Source organism: Bombyx mandarina, chromosome 17 (genome assembly GCF_030267445.1).
Source record: "Bombyx mandarina strain Sakado chromosome 17, ASM3026744v2".
In the NCBI taxonomy this organism is placed as follows: Eukaryota; Metazoa; Arthropoda; class Insecta; order Lepidoptera; family Bombycidae; genus Bombyx; species Bombyx mandarina.
Window position 1 is genome coordinate 6,704,264 of NC_143223.1, and position 26,465 is coordinate 6,730,728.

Sequence of the window (26,465 nt, forward strand, 5' to 3'; positions counted from 1 at the left end):
TAATTAATGGTAATTATTAATATATTATCATTAAATACACGGGTAAAAGTGTCTACTTTGTTCTCGCCTATCCGGAAATACCAAACTTATTTTATTTGACATGACTGCCTGATTGATTTAGTACGATAGACATGAATGAGGCTTATCAATTAATGGTGGTAGGGCGTATTGTTGGGCTGTATTGGCACCGCTGTTTTGCCGATTTCTGCCGGAAGCAGTCATGCGTTCCATGTGGTACAGACAATTTAACACGAAATGGTAACCACATCGCATCAGATAAATTGGATCACCAGTAGCGTCTTGAACCTCGTCCACCATAACTATTTATAACTAAAAAATCTCATTCTTTTGTCCAAATTATATTATTGTATTATATTGTAACTAGACTTCACTTTTATTACTTGTCACTTGATTTGAGTTCATCGTCATCATCTGGCTGTCTGAATCCTCTTCAAATACAGTTTGTCTCCAGAGCTATATTTTCCTCATGAGTATTAAATCATGTTGTACAGTGAACTGGCGTTCCCTCAGATCAATGACTCTTCTTGTCAGTGTTCAGAATCTTGTGCCTTGAAGAGAATACGCTTCGGTATGCAGATTCTCTGCTCTTAAGGGAAATTTCGTCTATTTAAGATAGCAGCAAAAAAAGCGGCCTGTATGAAGATTTATGACCAGATGAAATGACCAGAGCTTGGATGAAACATGGTCGTAATCTTAAGAAATAGAGATTTTTATTTCATCAACTTCAGAGTTTTATTAAATGTTAATTTTCATATTACTTTGATTTGGTATCACGCATGTTTCATATCTTTATCTAAGACTAGCGACCCGCCCTCGCTTCGCTTCGGAAACATTAAATTTTATTAGTGATAGCTGAGTCTCGCTATGCTACCCGCGATTATTGTCGCGCCGCAGGTGATGCCGCGGGGCGAAGCTAGTCTAAAAAAAGTAGCCTAAGTTTCTCCTTATATCATCAGCTACCTGTCAGTGACAGTCCCGTCAAAATCGGTCCAGCCGTTCCAGAAATTAGCCGGAACAAACAGACGGACAGACAGACAGACAAAAATTGTAAAAAATGTTATTTTGGTGTATGTACCGTATATATATTCATACGCATGTAGTAAAAAGCGGTTATTTCAATATTACAAAGAGACACTCCAATTTTATTTATATGTATAGATTACTTTTGCCTATTCCAGAAAATGCCAGTTTCATGCAATGTCAGTTTTCCAGTCAAACAAAACTTTATAACCAGCGCACATTTTGACATTTATGTAAGCGGTCAAGTTCAGTGTTCATAAGTGTGTTTGTTTATGTGACGTAATTGTATTTCATGTTATTGTTATGTAGCTCGCGTAAGTATTTTTTAATAGATTAATCCTTTCGCACCATTTCGTTTTTATGGGTAATTTCTTTTTCTTTTTCTTTACGAGAATAGAACGACAATACTTTTAATCCGTGACTTCACCTCCTCAACGCCCCACCCATGGAACCGGAACGCACTGCTATACGGCAGAAAAATATTGAATTGTGGTAGATAATCGTGGCTGTCTACAATATGCCCTATCTAACGTCGTTTCGCAAATACTAAGGGTTTTTTGTTTTAAAAAAAAGAAGTTAATCTTTCATCTCGGAAGTTGTTCGTTAGCTAAGTAGTATTTCTTAGAAATCGGTTCCTTAAACGTAGACTATAGGATTTGAACATAGGCACAAGCCCATCGTTCGATACGAGGACAACGGACTTCTTATCTTTTAGGTCACGGACGCACACGAAGTGTACTGTGAAATGGTTTCTTAAAGTGATTGCCAAAGTTTTTGGCCGAGAAACTTAGTTACAGCCGCCTTATCAGCTATTAATAGCTTGTCATCAGCGTGCACAGTATCAATATTATCACCTATTTTAGAACTTAGCTCCTTAGTTTCTAAGCCTAGTTCTTATCGTAGTTATTAGCTAGGATTTTTGCAAAAAAAAAAAAAAACCGGGTCCCCTCCGTATATCGGTTTCGGGATTGGCGAGGAGACCTAAGAAGATGACACGCATGCTGCTACACGCGCCTTCCGAGCAACCGTGTGATGGTTGACCGTACTCCCCAAAGACTGGTGGTAGGACCTCTTGTGAGTCCGCACGGGTAGGTACCACCACCCTGCCTATTTCTGCCGTGAAGCAGTAATGCGTTTCGGTTTAGCCGTTGTAACTATACTTGAGACCTTAGAACTTATATCTCAGGGTGGGTGGCGCATTTGCGTTGTAGGTGTCTTTGGGCTCCAGTAACCACTTAACACCAGGCGGGCTGTGAGCTCGTCCATCCATCTAAGCAATTAATAAAAACCACCGCTTCGAAGTCCAGTTGAGGTAGAGTGGAGGGGAGATATGTGCTTTGTACTCCCAGCCTGCCACGAATGTGTTCTGCCTTAACTGTGCTCTGACCAGGGTTGTTGAGCATACTTGGGGCTTAGGTACAAGTGAGAACCAAAATCCTTAGCAGCTCTACTACGAATCCATTATGCGTTTCCGTTTGTAATGTAGGTATAAAAAGTATATAAAGATATAGAAGCCTTTATTAACAATCTTAATTCATATTTAGGTACATATTTTTAATGTTATTTTTCTAAGCATTTGACATCGGCAAAGATTGTTTTGCTTTCGAATACACCTTCCCAAAATCCTGCCATAAGGTCCGGTCGTGGCATTTCCTCTTCCACGTAGAGCCCGCAACGGCTTTTATGTCGTCTACCCATCTTTGGAACGGCCGTGCTTTTAATCTTTTCACCTCTTGAGGTTACTAATTTATCCCATTTTTAATACGCTTTTATTATTTATAGCTTCAGACGTATGTTAGTATGTAACGGAATCTTTGATAATGATTTTTCGTGAGATCCGGAGGGAGTGTCTGCGTCAAGACCAAGAATGGAAACTACCAGGCGCGCTGATCACATATTTCTCGGATAATTTACCAACTGATTTAGATGAAATTTCTTAGTTTAAAAAAATTATTAAAAAATTTAAATAAACTAAAAAATGAAAAATAAATAAAAGTTTAATAAAACAAAAAAAAATACGCTTATATAGAAAATCCAACTAAAAATAGAAAATAAATTTCTAATAAATCTGAATTACAAATAGTGTAAGAAAAAATGATTTTATTGTAAAAAAAGCGTGTATGGTATCAATAGCTATAAATATTTTCTGAACAGATATGAGTAGAAGGGTTATTTTGATAATATCCTGAAAACCACGTTTCTATAAAAGCGTATTTTTTTAGTTTTTTAAACTTTATTTAGTCTGTTCTATTCTTAATAAATTACTTATCAATTTCCACTTTTTTTTAATGTGTATGACGGCGTTAACAATATTTCTAATAAACATCACGTGCAACAGGCGTGACTCACACAAGCCGGGTGCGCCGGCCGTGTCGTTCCACTCGTGCAACAGAAGTGACTCATAAGCCAGCTGCGCCGGCTAGTATAAAAAGGCGGTGCGTGCCTTGCGAAAAACACCCATTCCGACAGGAGCCCTCTTCTTCGATGTAGCGAAGGCGTTCGACAAAGTCTGGCACAACGGTTTGATATACAAACTGTATAACATGGGAGTGCCAGACAGACTCGTGCTCATCATACGAGACTACTTGTCGAACCGTTCGTTCCGATATCGAGTCGAGGGAACGCGTTCCCGGCCCCGTCACGTCACAGCCGGAGTCCCGCAAGGCTCCGCCCTCTCCCCGTTACTATTCAGTTTGTATATCAACGATATACCCCGGTCTCCGGAGACCCATCTGGCGCTCTTCGCCGATGACACCGCCATCTACTACTCGTGTAGGAAGAAGGCGTTGCTTCATCGACGACTTCAGACCGCAGCTACCACCATGGGACAGTGGTTCCGGAAGTGGCGCATCGACATTAACCCCACGAAAAGCACAGCGGTGCTCTTCAAAAGGGGTCGCCCTCCGAACACCACGCTGAGCATCCCCCTCCCGACTAGGCGCGTCAATACCCCCGCCCCCGCCGTTCGCCCGATCACGATGTTCGACCAGCCCATACCGTGGGCCCCGAAGGTCAAATATTTAGGCGTCACCCTCGACAGTAGGATGACATTCCGCCCCCACATCAAGACGGTACGCGATCGTGCCGCCTTCATTCTAGGACGTCTCTACCCGATGATATGTAAGCGAAGTAAAATGTCCCTTAGAAATAAGGTGACACTCTACAAAACTTGCATACGCCCCGTCATGACCTATGCAAGTGTAGTGTTCGCTCACGCGGCCCGCATACACTTGAAATCATTCCAAATTATTCAATCCCGTTTTTGCAGGATAGCCGTCGGAGCCCCGTGGTTCGTCAGGAACGTCGACCTCCATGACGACCTGGACTTAGAGTCCATCAGTAAGTATCTGCAGTCGGCGTCCATGCGCCACTTCGATAAAGCGGCACGACACGAGAACCCTCTCATCGTGGCCGCCGGTAACTACATTCCCGATCCTGCGGACAGAATGGAAAGCAGTCGACGTCGCCCAAAACACGTCATCTCGGATCCGCCCGATCCACTAACGGTGCTTCTAGGTACTTCAAGCACCGGTCACCGTTCTCGTCGAACCCGTCGCTTGCGACGAAGGGCTCGACGAGTAAATTAACTCTCAGACACAGCCCACTGAGTTTCTCGCCGGATCTTCTCAGTGGGTCGCGTTTCCGATCCGGTGGTAGATTCTGCGAAGCACGACTCTTGCTAGGGTTCGTGTTAGCAACATCGTCAGGTTTGAGCCCCGTGAGCTCACCTACTAAAGTTAGGGTTACGCTGACATAGCCTCTCAAGGCTCTCAGCTTAGGTAGGAAAAAAAAAAAAAAAAAAATGCGAAAAACATTCGTTGGACTGCGCTTGCCTGGTGCACTTACTATATCCTTGTTACGTTGTGTGATTCAGTGATTGTTGTACGTACTGGTTAAAGTTGGACAAGTGTTAAAGTGAATTGTTAAGATAACACATTGTTGATTAAATCAGGAATCAGAAGTGACATCGTTTTACTTGGTGTTCAACAAGATAATATCTACCCTCAAGCTTACATCAGAAGTGAGATCAGGACTCTACTCTCACTGGCGTGACGGGTTTGAACATGTTCGAAGTACAGCAAAAAAAAAAAAACATTATGCAGATCAGAATACTAGTAGTGGTACGCCACAAGAACGTGAATGCAGCATACGTAAGTCGTGTAATAACGTCTCTGTTACCTCGATGGAAGATCTGAGCCACGAAGAAATCGTCACATCTTACGTTCTGGCTCATGTTGCCCAGTTTGACTGTCGACGTCATCACATGGCGTTTACTAACGGAAATACAACACGTAACAAGCTATTGCAAGAAATTAAGGCAAGTGCAAATCTCAAGTGAAACTTCGATCGCAATAATGGATCTGTCATGACGAGTGGGTAGTTCCGACACGAATCGTTTTTAAGCCAATGACTACTGCTAGAGTTATATGGCACTAGTACAGTAAACCAGGACATGAGACTGTGAATTGTCGCTGAAATTTTAGAATCTACTCGATTCAATACCAATAACACTACACGTTCGATGACTTCGGGCTCCAGCAAGCAAGCCAACAAGAAAGCAAGCAAGTTTCCGTGGGGAAGAAAAATTGACACATCTGAAGTCGTCGTGACCTGTAAGATAAGACGTCCGGTGCGTTCGTGTCTGGCGATGCGGCGGTGTTCGGGTTCCGCTGGCGGATGCAGGTTTTTCCGGTGAAGTGCGTGCTTGTGCGTGCTTGACAAGTGTTCGCGGTTGGCTTCCTCAGTGTGGGAGTAACATCGTGTAAGAGAGGTGGAACCCGTAAAATTGTAGTTTGCGTGGTGGCTGGTAAGATTTGTTGCGGTAAGAAGTTTGCATGGTGGTAAAATGTCTTGTGAGTCTGCACAGGTAGCCGGAGGTGAGACTTCCGCGGTCGCGGCCCACCCAGTCCGCGAGAACCGGGCAGATCGCCTCGACGGTACGGAGGCCGGCCGACGGGTCCGCCAAACGACGAGATCACGCCTCCAGCACGGACTGCCGATATTGGAGCCCCCGCGCTCCGGCTGCACTTGCGCTAGGGTGCGCCGCCTCGTAGGAGACTGTGCTGTGGCAGGTCCAACCAGAGACGTCAACGTGTGTTCCAGAGCTTCAGTGTGTTACAGATAAGTGGTTTTGGCTTCCCCTTTATGTTCCATTCAAGGTCAGAATGTAGTCTCAAAAAAAAAAAAAAAAAACATAGTAATTTATTCAATGGTAAGCGGTTTCATGAACAAGTCACTCTTTGATCTGAAAGTAACTCGGACCAATCATGGCAAGAGCAGTTAGGGGATATTCAACTCGCCCTTAATAGTACACGTTGTCGAGTAACAGGGTTTACTCCAATAGAATAGATGTTTACCGTTCAGGGTAGTTCACTTGAAATATCTAAGTTTCAACAGAGTGATAATCCCTCTAGATTAGATCTTGATTTAGCACGGTCGAAGGCCTGCGAAAACAAAAAAAAAAACAAAAATGGGCACAAACAGAAGCTTGGTTTAGTCGAGGCAAAGCTAAAGTCAAACTCTTTTCCGCTGGGGGTTTTGTTTTCGTAAATTAGACCGAAAATATAAAGATCCCTTCAACATTACTGCACCCCGAATCCTGATCACGCAGGAGCAAGTCACCGTCGTCGCCCTAGACACGTCCTTACGGATCCACCAGATCCAATAACTCTTGCATTAGATACCTTCAGCTCTAACACTAGGAGCAGGCTGAGGAACCCCGGTAACCGTACTCATCGAACTCTACAAAGAGGTCGACGTGCAACCTAACCCATGCATCAGCCCACTGAGTTTCTCGCCGGATCTTCTCAGTGGGTCACGATTCCGATCCGGTAGTAGATTCATTCGCGAAGCAATTGCTCTTGAGTTGTTAGGTCTCCTTTGGAGGCACTCGGGCAGTTGTTAGCAAATCCCACCCCTCTTGGCTGAGCCTTTGCTCGCCCACCCGTCCCGGTGAAGCGGGAAAGGCCTCCGGACCACCAGTAATCTTTCAATCATCTGCAGTTTTGGAAAACGATAGGTATAAGTTGAGACATGTAAATGGTTCTAGTGTACAAAGTTTCCCATGAAAACTTACGCGAAGTACCTCGAGGCCCGTCAGGCCTACTAGAAATTTCTGAAAATTATAGTGACGATGACGTGACGGCGTACACAGATGGGTTAAGTAATCTTGTTCATGAAACTGATCTTAATGATGACGACTCTATCACTGACAATAGAAGCGACATTTTTGTCCGCAAATAGCGATACAGCAAACATAGTCTGCGGGTAGTGATACAATGTCTGTAAGCTCAGGCACCTCAGGTGCAGGTGTTGGAAATGTAGAAAACGATGGTCGGGCTCGCACTATTTCTGAAGAAATTCCGTATAAATGTTCTGGTTTAAGAGATGTTTTAACAAACGCTACCGTACACGCAAATTAAAAAAAAAAAAAAAAAGAGAATTGTATGTGGCTAGAGAGATGTTAATCCGGACTAGCAAAAAAAAAAAAAAAGAGAAAAAAAAGAAATTGTAAGTCATTGAAGGGTGTATCCGGTCCAATGACTTGACTAAAGGGATGTTAATCCGGACTAGCAAAAAAAAAAAAAAAAAGAGAAAAAAAAATGTAGGTCGTTGAAGGGTGTATCCGGTCCAACGACTTGGCTAAAGGGATGTTGATCCGGACTAGCAAAGAATAAAAAAAAAAAAAAAAAAAAAAAAAAAAAAAAAAAAAATGTGTGAAGTCATTGAAGGGTCTGTCCGGTCCAATGGCTTGGCTATAGGGATTTTCATCCGGACTAGCCACAACAATTAGCTACAGGGATTGCGATCCGGTCTAGCATTATCCGGTCCAGTTCGAAAAAGTGAAGGGATAACAATTCCGATTTAAGTTAAAAGGGACATACTTACATACCTGAAGAGATTTAAATGAACTGGCCCAGGTATGTAAGCAGTCAGTATTTATAGCCAGTATAGGATTTTCTGAAGAATTATGCGAACCGAACCGTATTAGATTGTTAATATCATAGACCACGTTTTAAGTTGCATCCGTTAATGTCAGGATGAACGAATACGCTTATTGTCTACAGAACAACCATAAAAAGGCGCACGAGGACGAGCGCATGTCAGTATGGCCGTGACGGCGTTAACAATATTTCTAATAAACATCACGTGCAACAGGCGTGACTCACACAAGCCGGGTGCGCCGGCCGTGTCGTTCCACTCGTGCAACAGAAGTGACTCATAAGCCAGCTGCGCCGGCTAGTATAAAAAGGCGGTGCGTGCCTTGCGAAAAACATTCGTTGGACTGCGCTTGCCTGGTGCACTTACTATATCCTTGTTACGTTGTGTGATTCAGTGATTGTTGTACGTACTGGTTAAAGTTGGACAAGTGTTAAAGTGAATTGTTAAGATAACACATTGTTGATTAAATCAGGAATCAGAAGTGACATCGTTTTACTTGGTGTTCAACAAGATAATATCTACCCTCAAGCTTACATGTATGATACATCCGCTATTTTTGTTTTCATACGAACATCTTATAATTTTAATTTATCCTTTTTTTTAGCATTTAACATGCTAAAGTATATGTGATGAAATAAATAAAATAATCTTAAACGATATTCAAATCAACCTCTCAGCCTTACGAAAACATTTAAGAACGATTAAATTCACGATTGTAATTACGTTTATAATTTCTCTATTATCTAAGAGTATAGGAAGTGGGTCAGCCCTGTCATGTCAGCACGGCGACATTAATAAAACATACAAATTGCAATACATTACTGCAAATGTGAGTGGACTTAGCCCTATTAACTGCCAAGTCTGCAACTCGCTTTATGCGCATTGAATTATATTAGAAATGCATTTAATTACTAACTGACATGTAGGGACCTGGCCACTATTTCTGGCGGTGACAACAAAGTTTACTAAAATGACACTTAAATGAAAATAAAAAAGAGCTGTCCAAGAAATTTTCTTGAGATGCTAGCATGGCCATTGAACTAAGCTGCATAGCTTAAAAAAGGAAAAGAAAAACACAATAAAGTAATCTATAGTGCATAAAAACTCTTTATTACTTTTCCTTTTGCTGAGGCGGGAAAGTCTGCTAGGAATGCATCTTCCTGTGGTATTAGTACGAATCTGGTCGAACGTACGAATTAGGTCGTTACGAATCTGATAAATAACTAACCTTTATCGAGGAGTGCGTAGTTTACTGGCTAAAAGAAAAAAAATGTACTAAATAGATAGGCTTCGGAAGGTAAATGCTGCATATTAACCTCTATGTAACGAACAAATTTACAAAAATTACAGATGACAAATTACCATCATCAATAACAGATCGTATTCATACGATAAAGAGATCTAAAACTTAAATTTCGAAAGAACGAACGAAATAAAAAATTGAATTTAGATTAAGTATTTCCTTTTACAAATAATAGGTATGATAAAACAATTAAGACACATGGACACATTTATTTTAATTTAAATGTATAGGTAATGTTTAATGTATACTCGTAATAGAATAAATAGTAATTATAAATAAAATTCACGTAACATCTAACTTAATATTTGTCTTTCTTAGGTAAACAATGACGTACATTATTTAGAAACTTGTTTTGATTAATTTTGTGGAAAGGATTGTTCACATAAAACCTGTTTTAGTAAAATTTTAATTTATAGGTTATGGTTTGTTTTGTTATTTTTTTACTATATTGTACACAACGATGGACTACAGCCAAATATGATGTCCACGAATAGCAACGACACTCTTCCAGCGGATACAATAAAAGGCGATAAAGGAATTGTCTGGAAAATTCGAAACAGAATATTCTCGGTCCTATACCACTAAACAACGTTCGTCGTCGGGCATTTACTGGTAGCAAGGCACGTAATGTTGTAACCACACAAGTGCATGCCGCCACTCTTTCTCCCGCAAAACAGTCATGCGTTTAATTTTGAAGCGTGGGACAACCATTATATGTACAATTAATATGACCTCTACACTAACCTATATCTTTTTTTTTATTGCTTAGATGGGTGGACGAGCTCACAGCCCACCTGTTGTTAAGTGGTTACTGGAGCCCATAGACATCTACAACGTAAATGCGCCACCCACCTCGAGATATAAGTTCTGTCTTCCGGAGGGTGGCAGAATTCACATTTTTAAATATATGGTCTCTCGTCAGTACTTTAATACCGGGTAGGTTGTTAGCTCGTCTGTCAATTTCCAACATAAAAAATGGAACGTGTACAAAACGGATCTAATTTATTCGAATATCTAGTGTATGATACTGCGTCCACACTGCAAAACTTACCTGAACTACCAGTAATGTCTGCAAAAAGAAATTAACTCAATTGGATAGCCGACGCGAAAGACAACACGAACAAAAAAACAACCTCGTACACTTCGAACTCGGCAAAGAATTCGACGTACAACAAAACCTATACATCAGTCAGCACGCTGAGTTTTTCGCCGGATCTTCTCAGTGGCTCTTGATTTTTTAGGTCTCCTTCAGGTCTCTGCGCCCGGGGCGCTCGGGCAACTGTTAGCTATTCCCACCCCTCCTGGCTGAGCCTTTGCTCGCCCACCTGTCCTGGTGAAACCGGAAAGGCCTTCGGGCCACCAGTACCACCAGTATGCAATACCAATACTAATAAAATAGGGTGCGTGTACTTATGTACGCACGTAAGAAGTTATACTTTATTTTTATTAAATTTATTTCTTTTTTTTATGTAAATTTTAATCAATTTGAAAAAAAAAACTATTAAACAACATCCTCAAACACGCATATTGGACATCCCTTTTCTTGACATCGTATAAATTCGGTAATTCTCGGTACGGTTCGGAAAGTTCACCTGCGGCTATATTCAGACTCGCCAAGTTACGTCGGTCGTATTGTAATGAGCGATTTAGTGGGCAACTTCATTCTGTTAATTTTGTGTCACGGTGCGCGCACATCGTAAAATTTCACTCTCATCAATTTTTCATAACGCGCCTAAAGAAGTATAACTTAAAAATGCGGACCTTTAAAACCATCAATGTAGGTTTTTATTCGTGTATCCTTTATTTAACGCGAACCATAAAAACGTTTCGTCATTCTCTGAACAATACAACCTAACTTAAAGTTTACAATCAAAGAGTCATTTCAGTTAATTAGTTCTACGAGAAAATTGTCATAATATTAAGATTAATTTATGCCTCACATTAATTATTACCGATCGTTAATCAACGACAATCAAAACAATTCGTCAAACATTATTGATTCGTTAGGTACGTCACTAGATTTTGCTGACAATAAGGCTAGTAAATCTTTGATGTTTTGAACATGCTTTTATTACATTGATCTATACTATTTGTTACGGAATGTTTTAACGTAATTTTCCGTTATTTTTATATTGATAACACTAAAGCTCGCCAATTCGTAATAATAAACAGTTGACAAACTAAGGATTTCTTACACGCACGTAGACGACATTGCCCACCTCATAGTGAATAGTCGCTGTCTTTCATGGATGTCAGCAATGCCGAGAACATAACCGCAAATTTTTTTTATTACGTTTCAATTTACTAGTATTCGCACCGTGATCGAAATTCACATTCGACAATTTCATTTGTTACTGGTGGTAGGACGGCTTGTGAGTCCGCACGGGTAGCTACCACCACCTCGCCTATTTCTGCCGTGAAGCAGTAATGTCTTTCGGTTTGAAGTAGCTGTCGTAACTATACTGAGACCTTAGAACTTATATCTCAAGGTAGGTGGCGCATTTACGTTGTAGATGTCTATGGGCTCCAGTAACCACTTAACACCGGGTGGGGTGCGAGCTCGTTCACCCATCTAAGCAAAAAAATTTTTTTACTGACAATTAAAAAAAGAATTTAATGAAAAAAATTCAAAGCACTAAAGGCTAAAAAATTGTAAGATTATCTTTCGTTAAACAAAAACAAATATTTTGTTTTTGCTATCTTTAATACATTTTTTCTAATTGAACACTTAATTTCCATATATTGAACATAACAACGGTATATAAAAAATATGTTATTGCGTAATATTACCTTAATATACAGTAAAATACAGTGTGTATTCTGAACGTCGCGAAATGGCGTTTAGCTATTTGTCGCTTGCATCTATTTGGCATTGTTCGAATTTAAAAGATTAATTAAAATTAAAATAGAAGTACAATAGGGATGTCATAATTTTAGGTCCTTTCAAATCAGTTCGAATTTAAAAGATTAATTAAAATTAAAATAGAAGTACAATAGGGATGTCATAATTTTAGGTCCTATCAAATCAGTTCGAATTTAAAAGATTAATTAAAATTAAAATAGAATTACAATAGGTACGTCATAATTTTAGGTCCTTTCAAATCAGTTCGAATTTAAAAGATTAATTAAAATTAAAATAGAAGTACAATAGGGATGTCATAATTTTAGGTCCTCTCAAATCAGTTCGAATTTAAAAGATTAATTAAAATTAAAATTAAAATAGAAGTACAATAGGTACGTCATAATTTTAGGTCCTTTCAAATCATACTAGAAAGTTCTACATATTAGAAGTCATTATTTTGTCAATCAAATGTGTTGGTTTGTTCATATGTTCTATATATGTAGAATTCAGTAAGAATTCATTTTTGTATGGCTATTATAAACCAGATAGCCATTTCTTAAAATTCCCATTCTTGTTCTTGCCAAGTCATCAAATACACAAAGTACATGCTGCCTACCTATCTATAACTATAAGAAAACAAAAATGTAGTTCCGTTACAGTAGACAGCGACTTTGCTTTGCTCCTGACATTGCTGACGCCCATAAGCCACGATAACCATTCACCATTGGATGGACTGTATGTTACAAAACCAATAAAAAAGTTCAGGAATTACATTATTTCATTTTTACACGCTGCATTCATAAAACAGCTATAGAATAATGAATAACAAAAGGTGTGCTCCGAGAGTGAAAAAATCTTTTGAAAATTTTCTGTGTTCACAACATGAACAACACGAACTTTGAGATATAAGGCTAAGAGTTATGAAGTCATAAGATGGCCGAGTTGTAGCATATTTGTATTTTATAATAACACGACATGAGCTGTGACTTGTTTTAATGGCGGATGTAGTCTGGCCGTATTGCCATAGATTACATTCTTTACCTAACAAGAGTGAGAGTGTTTCAGTTGTATTATGTTTTATATTGGTGGGTTGATACTTCTACCACCAGTTAAACCAAGGTTTCCGACTGTAATGAACCCGCATTCATTGTGCGACTGCGGACTATGTATAAAAAGAAAAAATAACTCAGTAAGTATTATCGCAAGAATAACGCTAACAGTGCTAATGCGTTCAATTAGTATCTAAAATATTTCAGAGAAATATACGTGATTGACGAAAACATCGCGTTTTGTATCCACTGGTAACTCATATACCTCATATATCATTTTTTCCCTGGCAACATGCGTCCCGGTTGGAAAAGTGGGATAGCCTTCATATAATACGTTGAAAATTAGATTTTATTTCTTACTAGACAGTGGCATTTATTTAAGAGTGCCTGTGTACTTTATTAACTGCCGAACAGCCGCCGGGTTGAAGGGAAGGAATTATGTCTATCTACACGTACGCGTCAGTAATGACCAGAAGAATATTCAAAAAAGTTTTTAGAAGTTTTTAAATAAACGAGAGTTTTAATTTCTTTTGGCTGAACTATCCATAGTTTTCCTCGAAACTTTCCCCGTTTCTAAATTGGGCTATCTCTATTACTTCCCCAGATAAATCGTTTCCATGTCGCCTTTTTGCTCTTATCTAATCACTGGTAGCCTAAAGGGCTATTCCAGCCGACATTGACATTGTGGTACATGAGCTCACTAGGCTTAACCTGGTAGGACTTCCTAACAATAGCCCTAGCAAGAGCAGTGGTTCGCTGAATCTATCGCCGGATCGGAAACGCGACCCACTGAGAAGATCCGGCGAGAAACTCAGTGGGCTGTGTCTATGGGTTAATTCACTCGTCGAGCCCTTCGTCGCAAGCGGCAGGCTCGACGAGGACGGTGACCGGTACTTGTGGTACCTAAAAGCACCATTAATGGATCGAGGAGGGTTAACCGCGTCGCTTTCTCAATGAACTATGTCGTTGTGTCTCTAGACCCATCTAGGCTGTATTTTATATTGGTGAATTGGAAGTATTAAAGGACGATACCGTGATGGGACTACAAAGATAGACTGCTATCAACATAAAATAATTTGAAGTTTGAGTTTACACGAAAATTAATCGTTAAATCATAATATTCGTTAAATCAAAACGAGAATTCAGTTAGCATAATTTCGAGACTGAACTAATTTTAATTATATCTTATATCTTTAAACGAGCAATTCTTGTATATAATATATATATTTATATATAATCTGAATCTCGGAAACGTCTCCAACGATTTTCATGTAATTTAGTATACAGGGGATTTCGGGGGCGATAAATCGATCTAGCTACGATTTATTTTCAGAATATGTTGTTTTGTCGGTATTTTCAATAATCAACTCTTCCCGACATCTATTTGCGAATAATAATACTATTTTTCTTAATTGAGGGCAACTAACCGCTTTAAAGACACAACAAGATGGCGTTATCCAAAAAAATACCGAGCAAAGCTCGATCATCATCTAGTTAATTTAACGTTTTTTTTTTTTATTGCTTAGATGTGTGGACGATCTCACAGCCCACCTTGTGTTAAGTGGTTACTGGAGCCCATAGACATCAACAACGTAAATGCGCCACCCACCTTGAGATATAAGTTCTAATGTCTCAGTATAGTTTGCGTTGAACAGGTAGCGTGCATACAGAGTAGAAAGATTTTTTATTATTATTTAGTTAAACATCTATCACCTCAACTCAGGGCCGTTCCGACAACCTTGCTTCGCTGAAAGGAAATCGAGAGTTTACTCCAGTAACAAACGTTGTGACATTCGTATAGTTGCAAAATTCTTATAATCGTAGCCGAACAGTGTTACACAAAATTGAATCAAACTTGTAATTTGGTCAAATAGCTGTCACGGATTCGCGTGAATTTAATATCGCTCTATTTACTTACAGCTGTTTACGTAACGGCACAACAAAAACATGAATTCGTGTCTCGTTTCAAATGAGAAAAAGGTGAGCCTCTCATTTTTCGTAATTAACAAGATGTTTTTTTAAATTACAAAAAAAAAACTGGATCCTGTAGTATAAGGAAATTATTATTGAAATTTATGTTACAAAATTACGAAGGAGAGGAATGTCGTTTTTGTTCATCGTTTTTTGATAAGTTTTCCTTGTTTTTTTTGTTTTTTTTTATTCTATGTTAATAACATCTAATTCATTACACCATTATATACTTATTTGAGCAATGACAGCTAGCGGTCATCCACCAAGGACAACCCATTTAGCTAGCAGGGGCAAATATCCTAAACAAGCTCCAAACATGTGTTCACGAACGACTTATACGGTTGTATATAGGTATATAGGTGGTATATACGGAATTAATGTAGGTATCTAATTGATATCAAGGTGTCTATAGGTTTTGACAACCATTTAACAGAAAGTTAGCTGTCGGCTAGTTTGTCTGTCTTCTACAATTATCAGAGAAAATGACTTCTGGTCTAGGTTTAAATACAGCGGCCTCTTACCATCGACCACCGTGTGGTCTCTTAACTACAGTAATCGTCTTACTAGAAAACGGGTATTTAGTGAAATATCTAACACTTCAAATTAAGTACCTATTAAGCTTGCACATTATTCCCATTTTTTTATAATTTTTGAGGATAACAAATCTTTAAATTGCTTGTTACATAAATAAGTAGAGAGTAGTAGAGTAGATCATCAGCTCCACTAAACAATATTAACAATATAAGGCAGCTGCCAGAACCATAAATAAACTAAATTTAAATTCAGGTAATTAGAAAGTTAGTTAAAGATAAGAAAAATATGAAACCAACAAGAATTACTTTACGCGAATGATTTAAAATATATCGATTCATTCAATTCAAGACGGTGGAAAAAACCCCAAACACAGAAAAAAAATTTTTTGATTTCACATTTTTCGTACATCAGTAGATATTAAATGTCATAAGGAAAAGAAAAATATATTTATATTAAATTTAAATAAGTCTTATACTTCCCCAAAGTCACGTTGATAAACTGTAATACATAAAAAAATAAAGTGCTCGCTTGTTCGACAAGGAAAATATTAGATGATGCTAAAAAAAGGCGGGTATATTTCAAAACCCAAAATGTTGCATGTGATTTACAATGTTATCACCTGTTCGTTAAGTTTCCTATGTATGTTTAGAGAAGTAAGAAAACTTTGAAATCCAAGAATTATATACTATTGATATCGTTTTGAGCCCGTAAGAGTGAATGAAGTACCAGCATTTTGCTTATTTCTATTGCGAAGCAGTCTTGCATTTTTTTATTGCTTAGATGTGTGGATGAGCTCACAGCCGACCTGGTGTTAAGTGGTTACTGGAGCCCATAGACATCTACAACGTAAATGCGCCACACACCTTGAGATATAAGTTCTAAGGTCTCAGTATAGTCACAACGGCTGCCCCACCCTCCAAACCGAAACGCATTACTGCTTCACGGCAGATATAGGCGGGGCGGTGGTACCTACCCATGCGGACTCACAAGAGGTCCTACCACGAGTAATTACGCAAATTATAATTTTGCGGGTTTGATTTTTATTACACGATGTTATTCCTTTACCGTGGAAGTCAATCGTGAACATTTGTTAAGTACGTATTTCATTAGAAAAATTGGTACCCGCCTGCGGGATTTGAACACCGGTGCATCGCTACATACGAATGCACCGGACCTCTTATCCTTTAGGCCACGACGACTGCTAAAATGAAGCCTCTTAAGCCATACCATTTTGAGATTCCAACCAGACGATTCAAGTAGTTGGTTGTGGCATTTACGTAGCCTCTAGGATCCAGTAATCAAAGGTAAATCGAAACATAATCTGTCAAGCTACAGCCAAAATTATCGAATCAATTTTTTGAGAGCCAATAAATCTATTTTTTGACACCCGTTAACCAATTTAGGGAATCGTTAGTAAAATGGTATGATCAGTTCTCGTTTTGACATCTAAACCATGAAAATCTAAGCCATAGATTTGTAATGGGTGTCGTTCTGATAGTAGATTTAGTGATAGTATTGGGGGCGATTCGTGTATTAATGTTTTCGCTTAAATTTGTATGTTATTCAAATTTCAACAACTCAGTTCGAAAACTCAAAAGCTAACAACAAAAAATATGATATAATTAGAATTTTAAAAGACTTCTAATAAATATTAAATTCACCTGAAATATCATATATGTAATAATTATAAATGAATTGAATTACGAATTTTCTATTTTTCATTCAAGTATTTCTAATTAATTTTTTATCGACTTGTCGATATATAAAATCTCTGTCTCTTTATAAATCTTAAGTAAGATAATGAAATGATCTGTCAAACATATTCGATTTGACTGAATGTTAGATTTGGTAACTTAATTTAATTTTAAAACATTTCCATTCAACAAACAGTTCCATTAAATACCCATCATCACTTTTAATTATTATTCTCATAAGCCTCTCGCAGGTCTGCTGGAAGAGATTTCTTAAAGAAATAAGCAGTGCCTTTGTACATAATTTTCCTATTACTCTGTACTATGTCTTCTTTTTTATAAATAAAATAAATAAAAATAAATAAATAAATGAAAAGAAAATTGGTGGAATTCACTAATGCATAACGCATTGATTTCAAATAATGTAGAAACGTTTCATAACGACAATACGAACTTGAAGTTTTTTTTTCTATCAATCTGTACAGTGTAAACATTTCAACAAGGTCCAACGTTATACTTCAGGCAATTCTTATTTTTGAACATTCAAATTCAGAACACAAAAAATATAATAGTTTCTTCATCACGTTCCCCTTTTGTACCTAAAACTGTCTGTCTACGTTTTGTGATTGAAATATTTAGCTGTGTTGTGTTTTAGAACCGTACCTCCCAATTTTTTCCTGTGGGCGTCTCGAGGTCGATTGTTCGGAGAATAGGCAGTTTCAATTTCAAAGTATCATACCAGAATATTGCGATCGCATTAGTGGTGTTTTGTACACGGACGGTAAAGTACAATGGCACATAAACCGAAATTAGTGATTAGTGATCAAGGTAGAAATACACGGACAGAGTAGGTATGTATGTATAGTCATAGTAAATTCTATAACTAGTACATTCTTCGAGAAAGCGACATAGGACGATAACTTTCTTATCGTGACCGCTGCAAGTTATATCCCCGACCAAGACGAAGGGGCAACAAACAGACGCGTCGCCCTGAGCATATATATTCTTTGAAATCCTCTCAATACACCCTTTTGCTTTTCCTTTGCATGCTTTTTCAGGATGAGATCCGTGAGCTGGCCACCAGTCAAGGTGAAGCCAGAATAGCCTCTCGAGGCCACTAGTAGACACGTAGACAAAAAACCTAGTGCATAGATACAACTTTATCAATGTCTAAGTATAATAATGTAAGTTAAAACAAACAAAAAGGTTGTGTATTACTTTAAAAACAAATAAAACACAGCCGATATTATTTTCAAGAAAAAAAAATCCACAGGCCCATCGAATAGTGTTTTCGTTGTAAACATATTTATTGAGTGATATTAATAGTTATTACAGGTAATGTAGTATTGCGGTTGCTGTGTCCACATCCTATTTAATTTTATCTTACGAGCGTTCAAATGCAAACTTGTTATGATTACTTAATAAATTCTTTTGCATTCGTATCGTCGGAAAGAAAAGTTGTTAATCAATCATTAATTTATGGAAAATGTATGTTTTGATTGATTAAGCAGCTCATTTAAACTTGAATTCATCAGAACTATAGTAACCTTTTATAAATTAAATGCTTAATGAGTTTTAAGCCTATAGACCTTTTACTGATGGTTGGAAGTATTGTGACTCCGCACGGGTACAAAGGTTCGCCGCACACCACGAGAAGCTAAAGGCAGCTACAAAGGTAGCTGAAGCGCGCGACAGCCACTTATGGCCGATGGCTGCTACTTTTTGTAACCTATGCGCGCAGTATCATAATGGACTCTAATAATTCTATATCTATTTCAATCAACAACAGCCTACATGTGTGCGTTGTCTTCGGATTGAACAGGAGGTAAGAGAGAGTGAGAGTGAGAGAGGGAGGTGGATAATCGCGCGAGTAGCGTGTGTCGGCGTTTTGTATCTGCGCTTGGTGGTCGGTGCGGGCCACAAGAAGCGAGCAACGACGATTTGTAGCGTGTGGCGGCCACCGGTGTCAACCGTGTGCGACGAGTCCATGTAAAATGTATGAAAATTACAGGAAATATACCGGTGGCGGCGTTTTGTGGTTGTGGCTGATGGCCCGTGTTTGGTGACCCTAAGTGTCGCCGCCACTTGAAACTAGAAGCGGCTACAAAAGAAGCTGACGCGCGCGATTAGCACTTGTGGTCGGTGGTCGTTACTTTTGCTTAACGCGTGCTTGCAGTATCATAATGGACTCCTACGAAAGAATGAAGGGAGAGAGGGGTGGGGAGCCGCGCAAGTGGCTGTGTGTCGGCGTTTTGTAGCCGAGCCGACCACTAGTGGCGACCACAGGCGTCTACAGTGTGCGGCGAGTCCATGTGAAATGTATGAAAAGAACAGGAAATAGGTCGGTAGTTGCGTTTTGTGGTTGTGGCTGGTGGCCCGTGTGCGGCGACCGTAAGTCGACATGTTTCTGATTACGATTCCACGAAGTGAGTTTTTTTTTTCATATAGCTATTTGGTAAGGTTACTCCCGAGTTAGGGCACTGCATTGAGTAATGTGGGAGTAAAAACCATTTACAAACTGCGCTAACTCTGCTTATCGCTGCGTTTAAATTTATAACGTAAAAACCTTATTACATTAATAATATGATTTACGGATTTTAACTTTGATGCGATTAGCTTGTTTTCGACCTGATTGACGCCTTTATATTTACGATTTTCAAATAGTTGTCTCTATCACGGGAGAACTACAGTGGCATCGATTGTATTTGTATAAAAACTGAATCCGTTCAAGATTCTCGGATTTAGCACTGTACGTTATGACTTTAGTAAAGCTCAATAATAAATTGTTCATATACATACATAAGTGACACATACATTAGTATTAGTAATATAAATAAGAAGTGCGTGCGACAAATAACTGTCAAGCAAGTTCAAGTAAAGATCAATAATATTTGTTTTTCTAAACACATTTTCACATTTGAATATTGAAAATACATTTTTTGTTCACAATTAACAGAATACAGATGCAATTTTATAAAAATCTGTTATACTTAGTGGTAGTTAATTAATTTTGAACGAAACAGAGTGAAAACAGTCAACCTATTATGTGACTGTGTGCATTTATTAGATTGTTGCAATTGGGTCATATTGATTTCACTATTTAATACTAAATGACCTATCTGAGTACTATTTACTACACAGGGACATGTTACTAAAAAAGAAATACGTATATGACTATATACAAGCTCATGATGATTAGTCTGATCTAGTTTTTTTTTTAATCCTACCTATGCTGATAGCCTTGAGAGGCTATTTCAGCTTACCCTAGCTTGTGTAGGTGAGCTCACGGGGCTCAAACCGGAGAATTGCTAACACTGACCCTAGCAAGAGCAGTGCTTCGCAGAATCTACCACCGGGTCGGAAACGCGACCCACTGAGAAGATCCGGAGAGAAACTCAATGGGCTGTGTCTGTGGGTTAATTCGCTCGTCGAGCCCTTCGTCGCAAGCGACGGGTTCGACGAGGACGGTGACCGGTGCTTGTATTGCCTAAAAGCACCGTTAATGGATCAGGAGGATCCGTGATGACGTGCTTTGGGCGACGTCGACGGTTTACCGTTCGGTCTACAGGATCGGGTATGTAGTTTCCAGCGGCCACGACAAGAGGGTTCTCATGTCTTGCCGTCTTCTCAAAGTGGCGCAGTGATGCCGACTGTAGATACTTACTGACGGGGTCGAGCTCCAGGTCATCGTGGAGGTCCACGTTCCTCTGGAACCATGGTGCTCCGACGGCTATCCTGCAGAATCGGGATTGGTGATCTAGGTCACTAATTTATATCTATTAATATCCAATCCTTAGAGTTGACCGATTTCTAAAACACAACTTGTGTCCCCATGCGGTAGGTACAAATCGTCATTGTATGAAATATATAAAAGAAGAAAAAAAAGCAAACATGTTAATAATAATACCTATCTTAGAATAAAAAAAATCAAAACAGCGATCGAGGCAAGTTGCACTGGTATAATTAATTCTGAGCTAGTAATTGTAGGGTTCGCCAACGGCTACCGGTAGATGGTAATGACGAAGGCGCGGCAGACAGCCTGGCTACTGCTCATTTATGTATCATTTAAGTGGATCGAAACACAACGGTACCCTCCTCGTCACAACATATATTCTGTACTAGATTTTGCCCGCGACTTCGTCTGCGTGGAATAGTTACTTTGGCATAACGCTAAATTTTACCCGCCTCTTCATTTACGTAGAAAGTGAAAATATTTTTGAATAATTGAATGTTAAGGAGTTATTTAAGGTACCAAAATTACGCTTTTTAACCGACTTCAAAAGAAGAAGTTCTGAAAAGGGATTAAAACTCCGATTTTGAAACATTCTTTATTGGTGCTCCCCTTGCATTAGTCTTAGCGTGATATTATATAGCCTATATCCTTCCTCGATAAATGGGCTATCTAACACTGAAATAATTTTTCAAATCGGACCAGTAGCTCCTGAGATTAGCGCGCTCAAACAAACAAACTCTTCAGCTTTATAATATTAGTTTAGATTAACATTTTTAATTTTTTTTTAAAGCAATGTTCATGTGGCGCTCATTAAAGCCTAATTAAAATGCTAAAGTAAAATTAAGCTATGTATAGGTATAAACATATATGTATATAGGTTAAAAGTACGATTTCCTACAGTAGAATTTTCGGATGTTGTGTTTATTGGTGAGATGAATTAAATTTTAAAGTGTTCAAATTTTAAAATACGTTTAATGTTTTTTGTCAAACTACAATATAATCAACAATAATTGCAATCGATTTTTAATAGATAGTTCCAGGCCTTATTATTATTTATTTATCATTATTATTTGCTGTATATGTTTGTGTATTTAATCAGTGTATTTATTTTAGTATCTAGAGGCCAGATGATCGTATTGGATTTATCCTTGATTGTTTATTATTTTTTTATTTGACCATTAATACCATTAAACCCGTCATGACTTACGCGAGTGTGGTGTTCGCTCACGCGGCCCGCACACACATAGACACCCTCCAATCTTTACAATCCCGCTTTTGCAGGTTAGCCGTCGGAGCTCCGTGGTTCGTGAGAAACGTTGACCTACACGACGACCTGGGCCTCGAATCTATCCAGAAATACATGAAGTCAGCGTCGGAACGGTACTTCGATAAGGCTATGCGTCATGATAATCGCCTTATCGTTGCCGCCGCTGACTACTCCCCGAATCCTGATCACGCAGGAGCTAGTCACCGTCGACGCCCTAGACACGTCCTTACGGATCCATCAGATCCAATAACCTTTGCATTGGACGCCTTCAGCTCTAGCACTAGGAGCAGGCTTGGGGACCTCGGTAGCCGTGCTCGTCGAACTCGACAGAGAGTTCGCCGTGCAACCTAACCCATGAATCAGCTCGCTGAGTTTCTCGCCGGATCTTCTCAGCGGGTCGCGATTCCGATCCGGCATTGAAGAAAAGCCGTCCCAGAACAACTTGGCGTCGCTCAGTAGAGCAGCAGCTGAGTGTTTTGGGCATGACGTGGGAAAAGATAAAATAGAATGCCTAAGTCCGATGAAAATGGAAAAATTTCGAGCCCTACATCCCAGCAGAGAGTAATAGGAAAAGAAGAAGAAGTAAGCATATTAGTGAAATTATAAAATCACTAAATCGCATTTGTAACAAACATAGTCGTTTTAAAAATAAATATTTATACAATTTATCGATTGACTGGTTCGACTGTGTAAACAAAAAACTATTTCCTCAGTCTATAATTAAACGGAGCCATCGTCCCTCGCCACGCTGAGAAACAGAAAAAAAAACAAACAACAATAAAAATTGAATTGAACAAAAATCTATTTTGGTACGTTTCAATCACAAAAACGAATACAAATTTTTATTATATTTCAGTATGCATGATTTGTATTGGCTTTTCTGAAAAAGTTAATTTTATTTTCTCAAAAAAAAAAAAAAAAACAAGTAACAATTAAAGGTACAGCCTTATATTTGTTTTTAAATATCTTCACTGGCTATGTACTTTAGCAAATTCAAATTCAAAATCATTTATTTCAACTTAGATGACTCAGTATGACACACTTGTTGAATGTCAAAATACAAATAACAATGTTAACTCTACCACCATACGGATAGCTTTTACTACCAATAACTTTTCTTATTAATCTTATTAATAAAGCTAAGACCAGCTTACAATTAATATTGCCACATTTTTCCATCGAGATATCCTCATTGAAATTCGATCGGATCACCGAGATGTGTACACAGGACCTGTTGACCCTAAACGTCCGGTTAATCACCCAGGATTTAGGGCAAGAAATCTATAAATTAACATTCTTCGCTTCAAGTGTTCTAATGACTTGATGAAAGTGCATTAACATTACCTTATCGCCTCTGGTTTTTATCTGCTTGTATTAAGGGCAAGTACGTACGGGTTCAGTGGTATTTAGATTAGGACTTTGACCTTCAAATTTACTGGGACATTGTTAAAAGAACATGGTTTTCTATACTAATTGATGATGGAATAAAATAATGTACTACGACTTTGTAGAACACATTATTAATTACAAAAAATGTCGCGACAGCATATATCTAACTATCATAGTTATGCCACAATAAGTGTTCTTTTATTTTAAAAAAGGAAAACAACGTCAAATATCGTTGAAATTTTTGTCAAAGATCCTAGCGGAGCCGAAGCGGGCCGCCAGTATGTTATAAAATATCATTAGATGTATCTAACCACGAATACCAAAAAGCGAACATCGCCGTTTAACTCGACACATTCGATCGATGTCTCTTGGATTGGAGTTTATTAGATGAACACATGAATGTTTCATTTCATAAATAAGCTAAATGATAGTTGACACCCGTGCAAATTCACATCACACTCCACCACGAATTGGAGATATGTATTTATTTTTTATTTATTTTTTTGTTTAGATGGGTGGGCGAGCTCACAGCCCACCTGGTGTTAAGTGGTTACTGGAGCCCATAGACATCTACAACGTAAATGCGCCACCCACCTTGAGATATAAGTTCTAAGGTCTCAAGTATAGTTACAACGGCTGCCCCACTCTTCAAACCGAAACGCATTACTGCTTCACGGCAGAAATAAGCAGGGCGGTGGTACCTACCCGCGCGGACTCACAAGAGGTCCTACCACCAGTAAATCCACCAGTAAGTAATAAGATAATTTGTGAGTTTTAATTATTGCGCGGTATAACTCGTTATGCGATGCTATTCTTTCATCATTGGAATCCTTCGTGAGCACGTGTTATTATAAATTCTATTTATTACAATAAAAGTACCCGCTGCATGAACAATACACAGCTAACATAAATAAATATGATTATAAATCATTTTTTTATTTTCTTCTCAATACATTCGATTTGGTCTTTGTTGGTAAATAGAGTTTACATATCCCATGTAAATCTCATCAAATACCTACATTTTTTAAATTAAAATGCCGATTTGATTTCAGGTTCCGAATTAATTTATACACCTTCTTAAATAACATTAACATTTAATCTAATTTATGGATATTATTGTAGCTATAAAATAATTGTTTAAGAAAACGTACTGATTCTCCTTCTTTGAATGTTTTTTTTATATTCTGACGAAAATCAGCGAATGTTGCCATGAACCATTTAAATACATAGAAAAAGTATAGAGAGTCTCTCTTAAACTACATCTTTTTGGGTTGACTAAATCGAAATTTAAAAAAAGCCATTTAAAATTACTTAATTTGAAAAAAGATTCCAAAGTTTATCCAATAGTAGTCGACCAATAAAATTTAATGTCTTTATCTAATGATAAATTACGATTCTTAAAACTGGACCTTAACATGTAATGGAAGATTTCGCGCGGCACACTTGTCTCGTGTGGACATTTTATTTCCATAAATGATCGCAACATGTGCTGCACCTTGTTAATTATTTACATAAAAAGGAGTAACTTTGATTTAAGGCACGCGTTTAGTGTAAATGATAAGTTTGGGTACATTTCGTTAAAGAAAGTCTTTGTAAATTAAGAAACAGCACTATGTGTTTTAAATAAGTTGTTGATAGAATAAACATCCACAACGAAGTATGGAAATGATTAACTAATGTTTTACCCATTATCATACGTTTTGAAACTAAGGTAATCAATCAAAGCATCTGATAATATTTACTATGATGCTACTCGATTGTACAGAGCCTCACAAATGTCTATGATTATAGTATAGTTATAAATTATTTTATACCAGGTATGTACCTGCTATTTAAAAGCTCCGATCTAACGAACAATAAAAATAATACATAGATGAATAATAACAGGCTCAGAATACGCATATACTTACCACCTTCTTTCCCAATTTGGCTTCGGGAACTGTTGCTTAGCAACGTGGATTTATATATTACTAGGTGACCAGGCAAACGTTGTTTTGCCATATAATTTATTTATAGGAAAGATAAATAATTTAAATACCGTCTGCAGCGCCATCTGCCGGGCTGATTCGTGAATCTAGACCATCCAGTGCGCTACCCAAAGGCATATAAAAAAAAAAGTTCAAATCAGTCCAGCCGCTTAAGAGGAATTCAGTGACAAACACACGCACAGAAGTAATATATATAATATATAAAGATAAATGAACACTATGTACCCTTTTCGATATTTCTGGCCCCCAATAAAGGCGTCCGTTCCGTTGTCGAACCACTTATTCCAAAAGACGGCGGATCTAAGCTATTTCTGGACGCAAACAGTTTTACGATACCAGCAGCATTTATCATATTAGATCACAATAATTCCAATACAACACATTAAATTAGAATTTCAACTTTTTAATACACTAAGAACCGATTTTGTTCACATAAGTAGAAGCGTGTGAACACTTTACAAAGATTGGTACCGCACTGATATTGAGTTCAGGAACTGCTTGACAATTTGTGCTTAATCTAATTGAGTGATAACAGGACATTATGGACTGTAGAGTCAATATTACCGGCAGATCAAAGCCCATTTGTATTTATTGTTTTAAGATAATTGAGTAATTTCGTTGATTGCTAATTACAACAAACAAGAGAAGTGTTTCAAGATTTTAATTGTAGGTAGGTACAGTTTATGTATGTATACAATGTTACAACACACAAACA

The 26,465-nt window shown here is 38.2% G+C and overlaps 1 protein-coding gene across 1 annotated transcript in view; it reads right to left on the reverse strand.

Annotated features, from left to right (window-relative positions):
- LOC114253387 (dietary and metabolic glutamate transporter) overlaps positions 1 to 26,228 on the reverse strand; it is a 47,124-nt gene extending 20,896 nt beyond the window's left edge. Inside the window, exon 1 of the mRNA XM_089734206.1 lies at positions 25,976 to 26,228. Within this exon, the coding sequence (XP_089590332.1) occupies positions 25,976 to 26,102 (127 nt within the window). The 5' untranslated portion in view covers positions 26,103 to 26,228. The remainder of the gene's footprint in view (positions 1 to 25,975) is intronic.
- Positions 26,229 to 26,465: the final 237 nt, after the last annotated feature.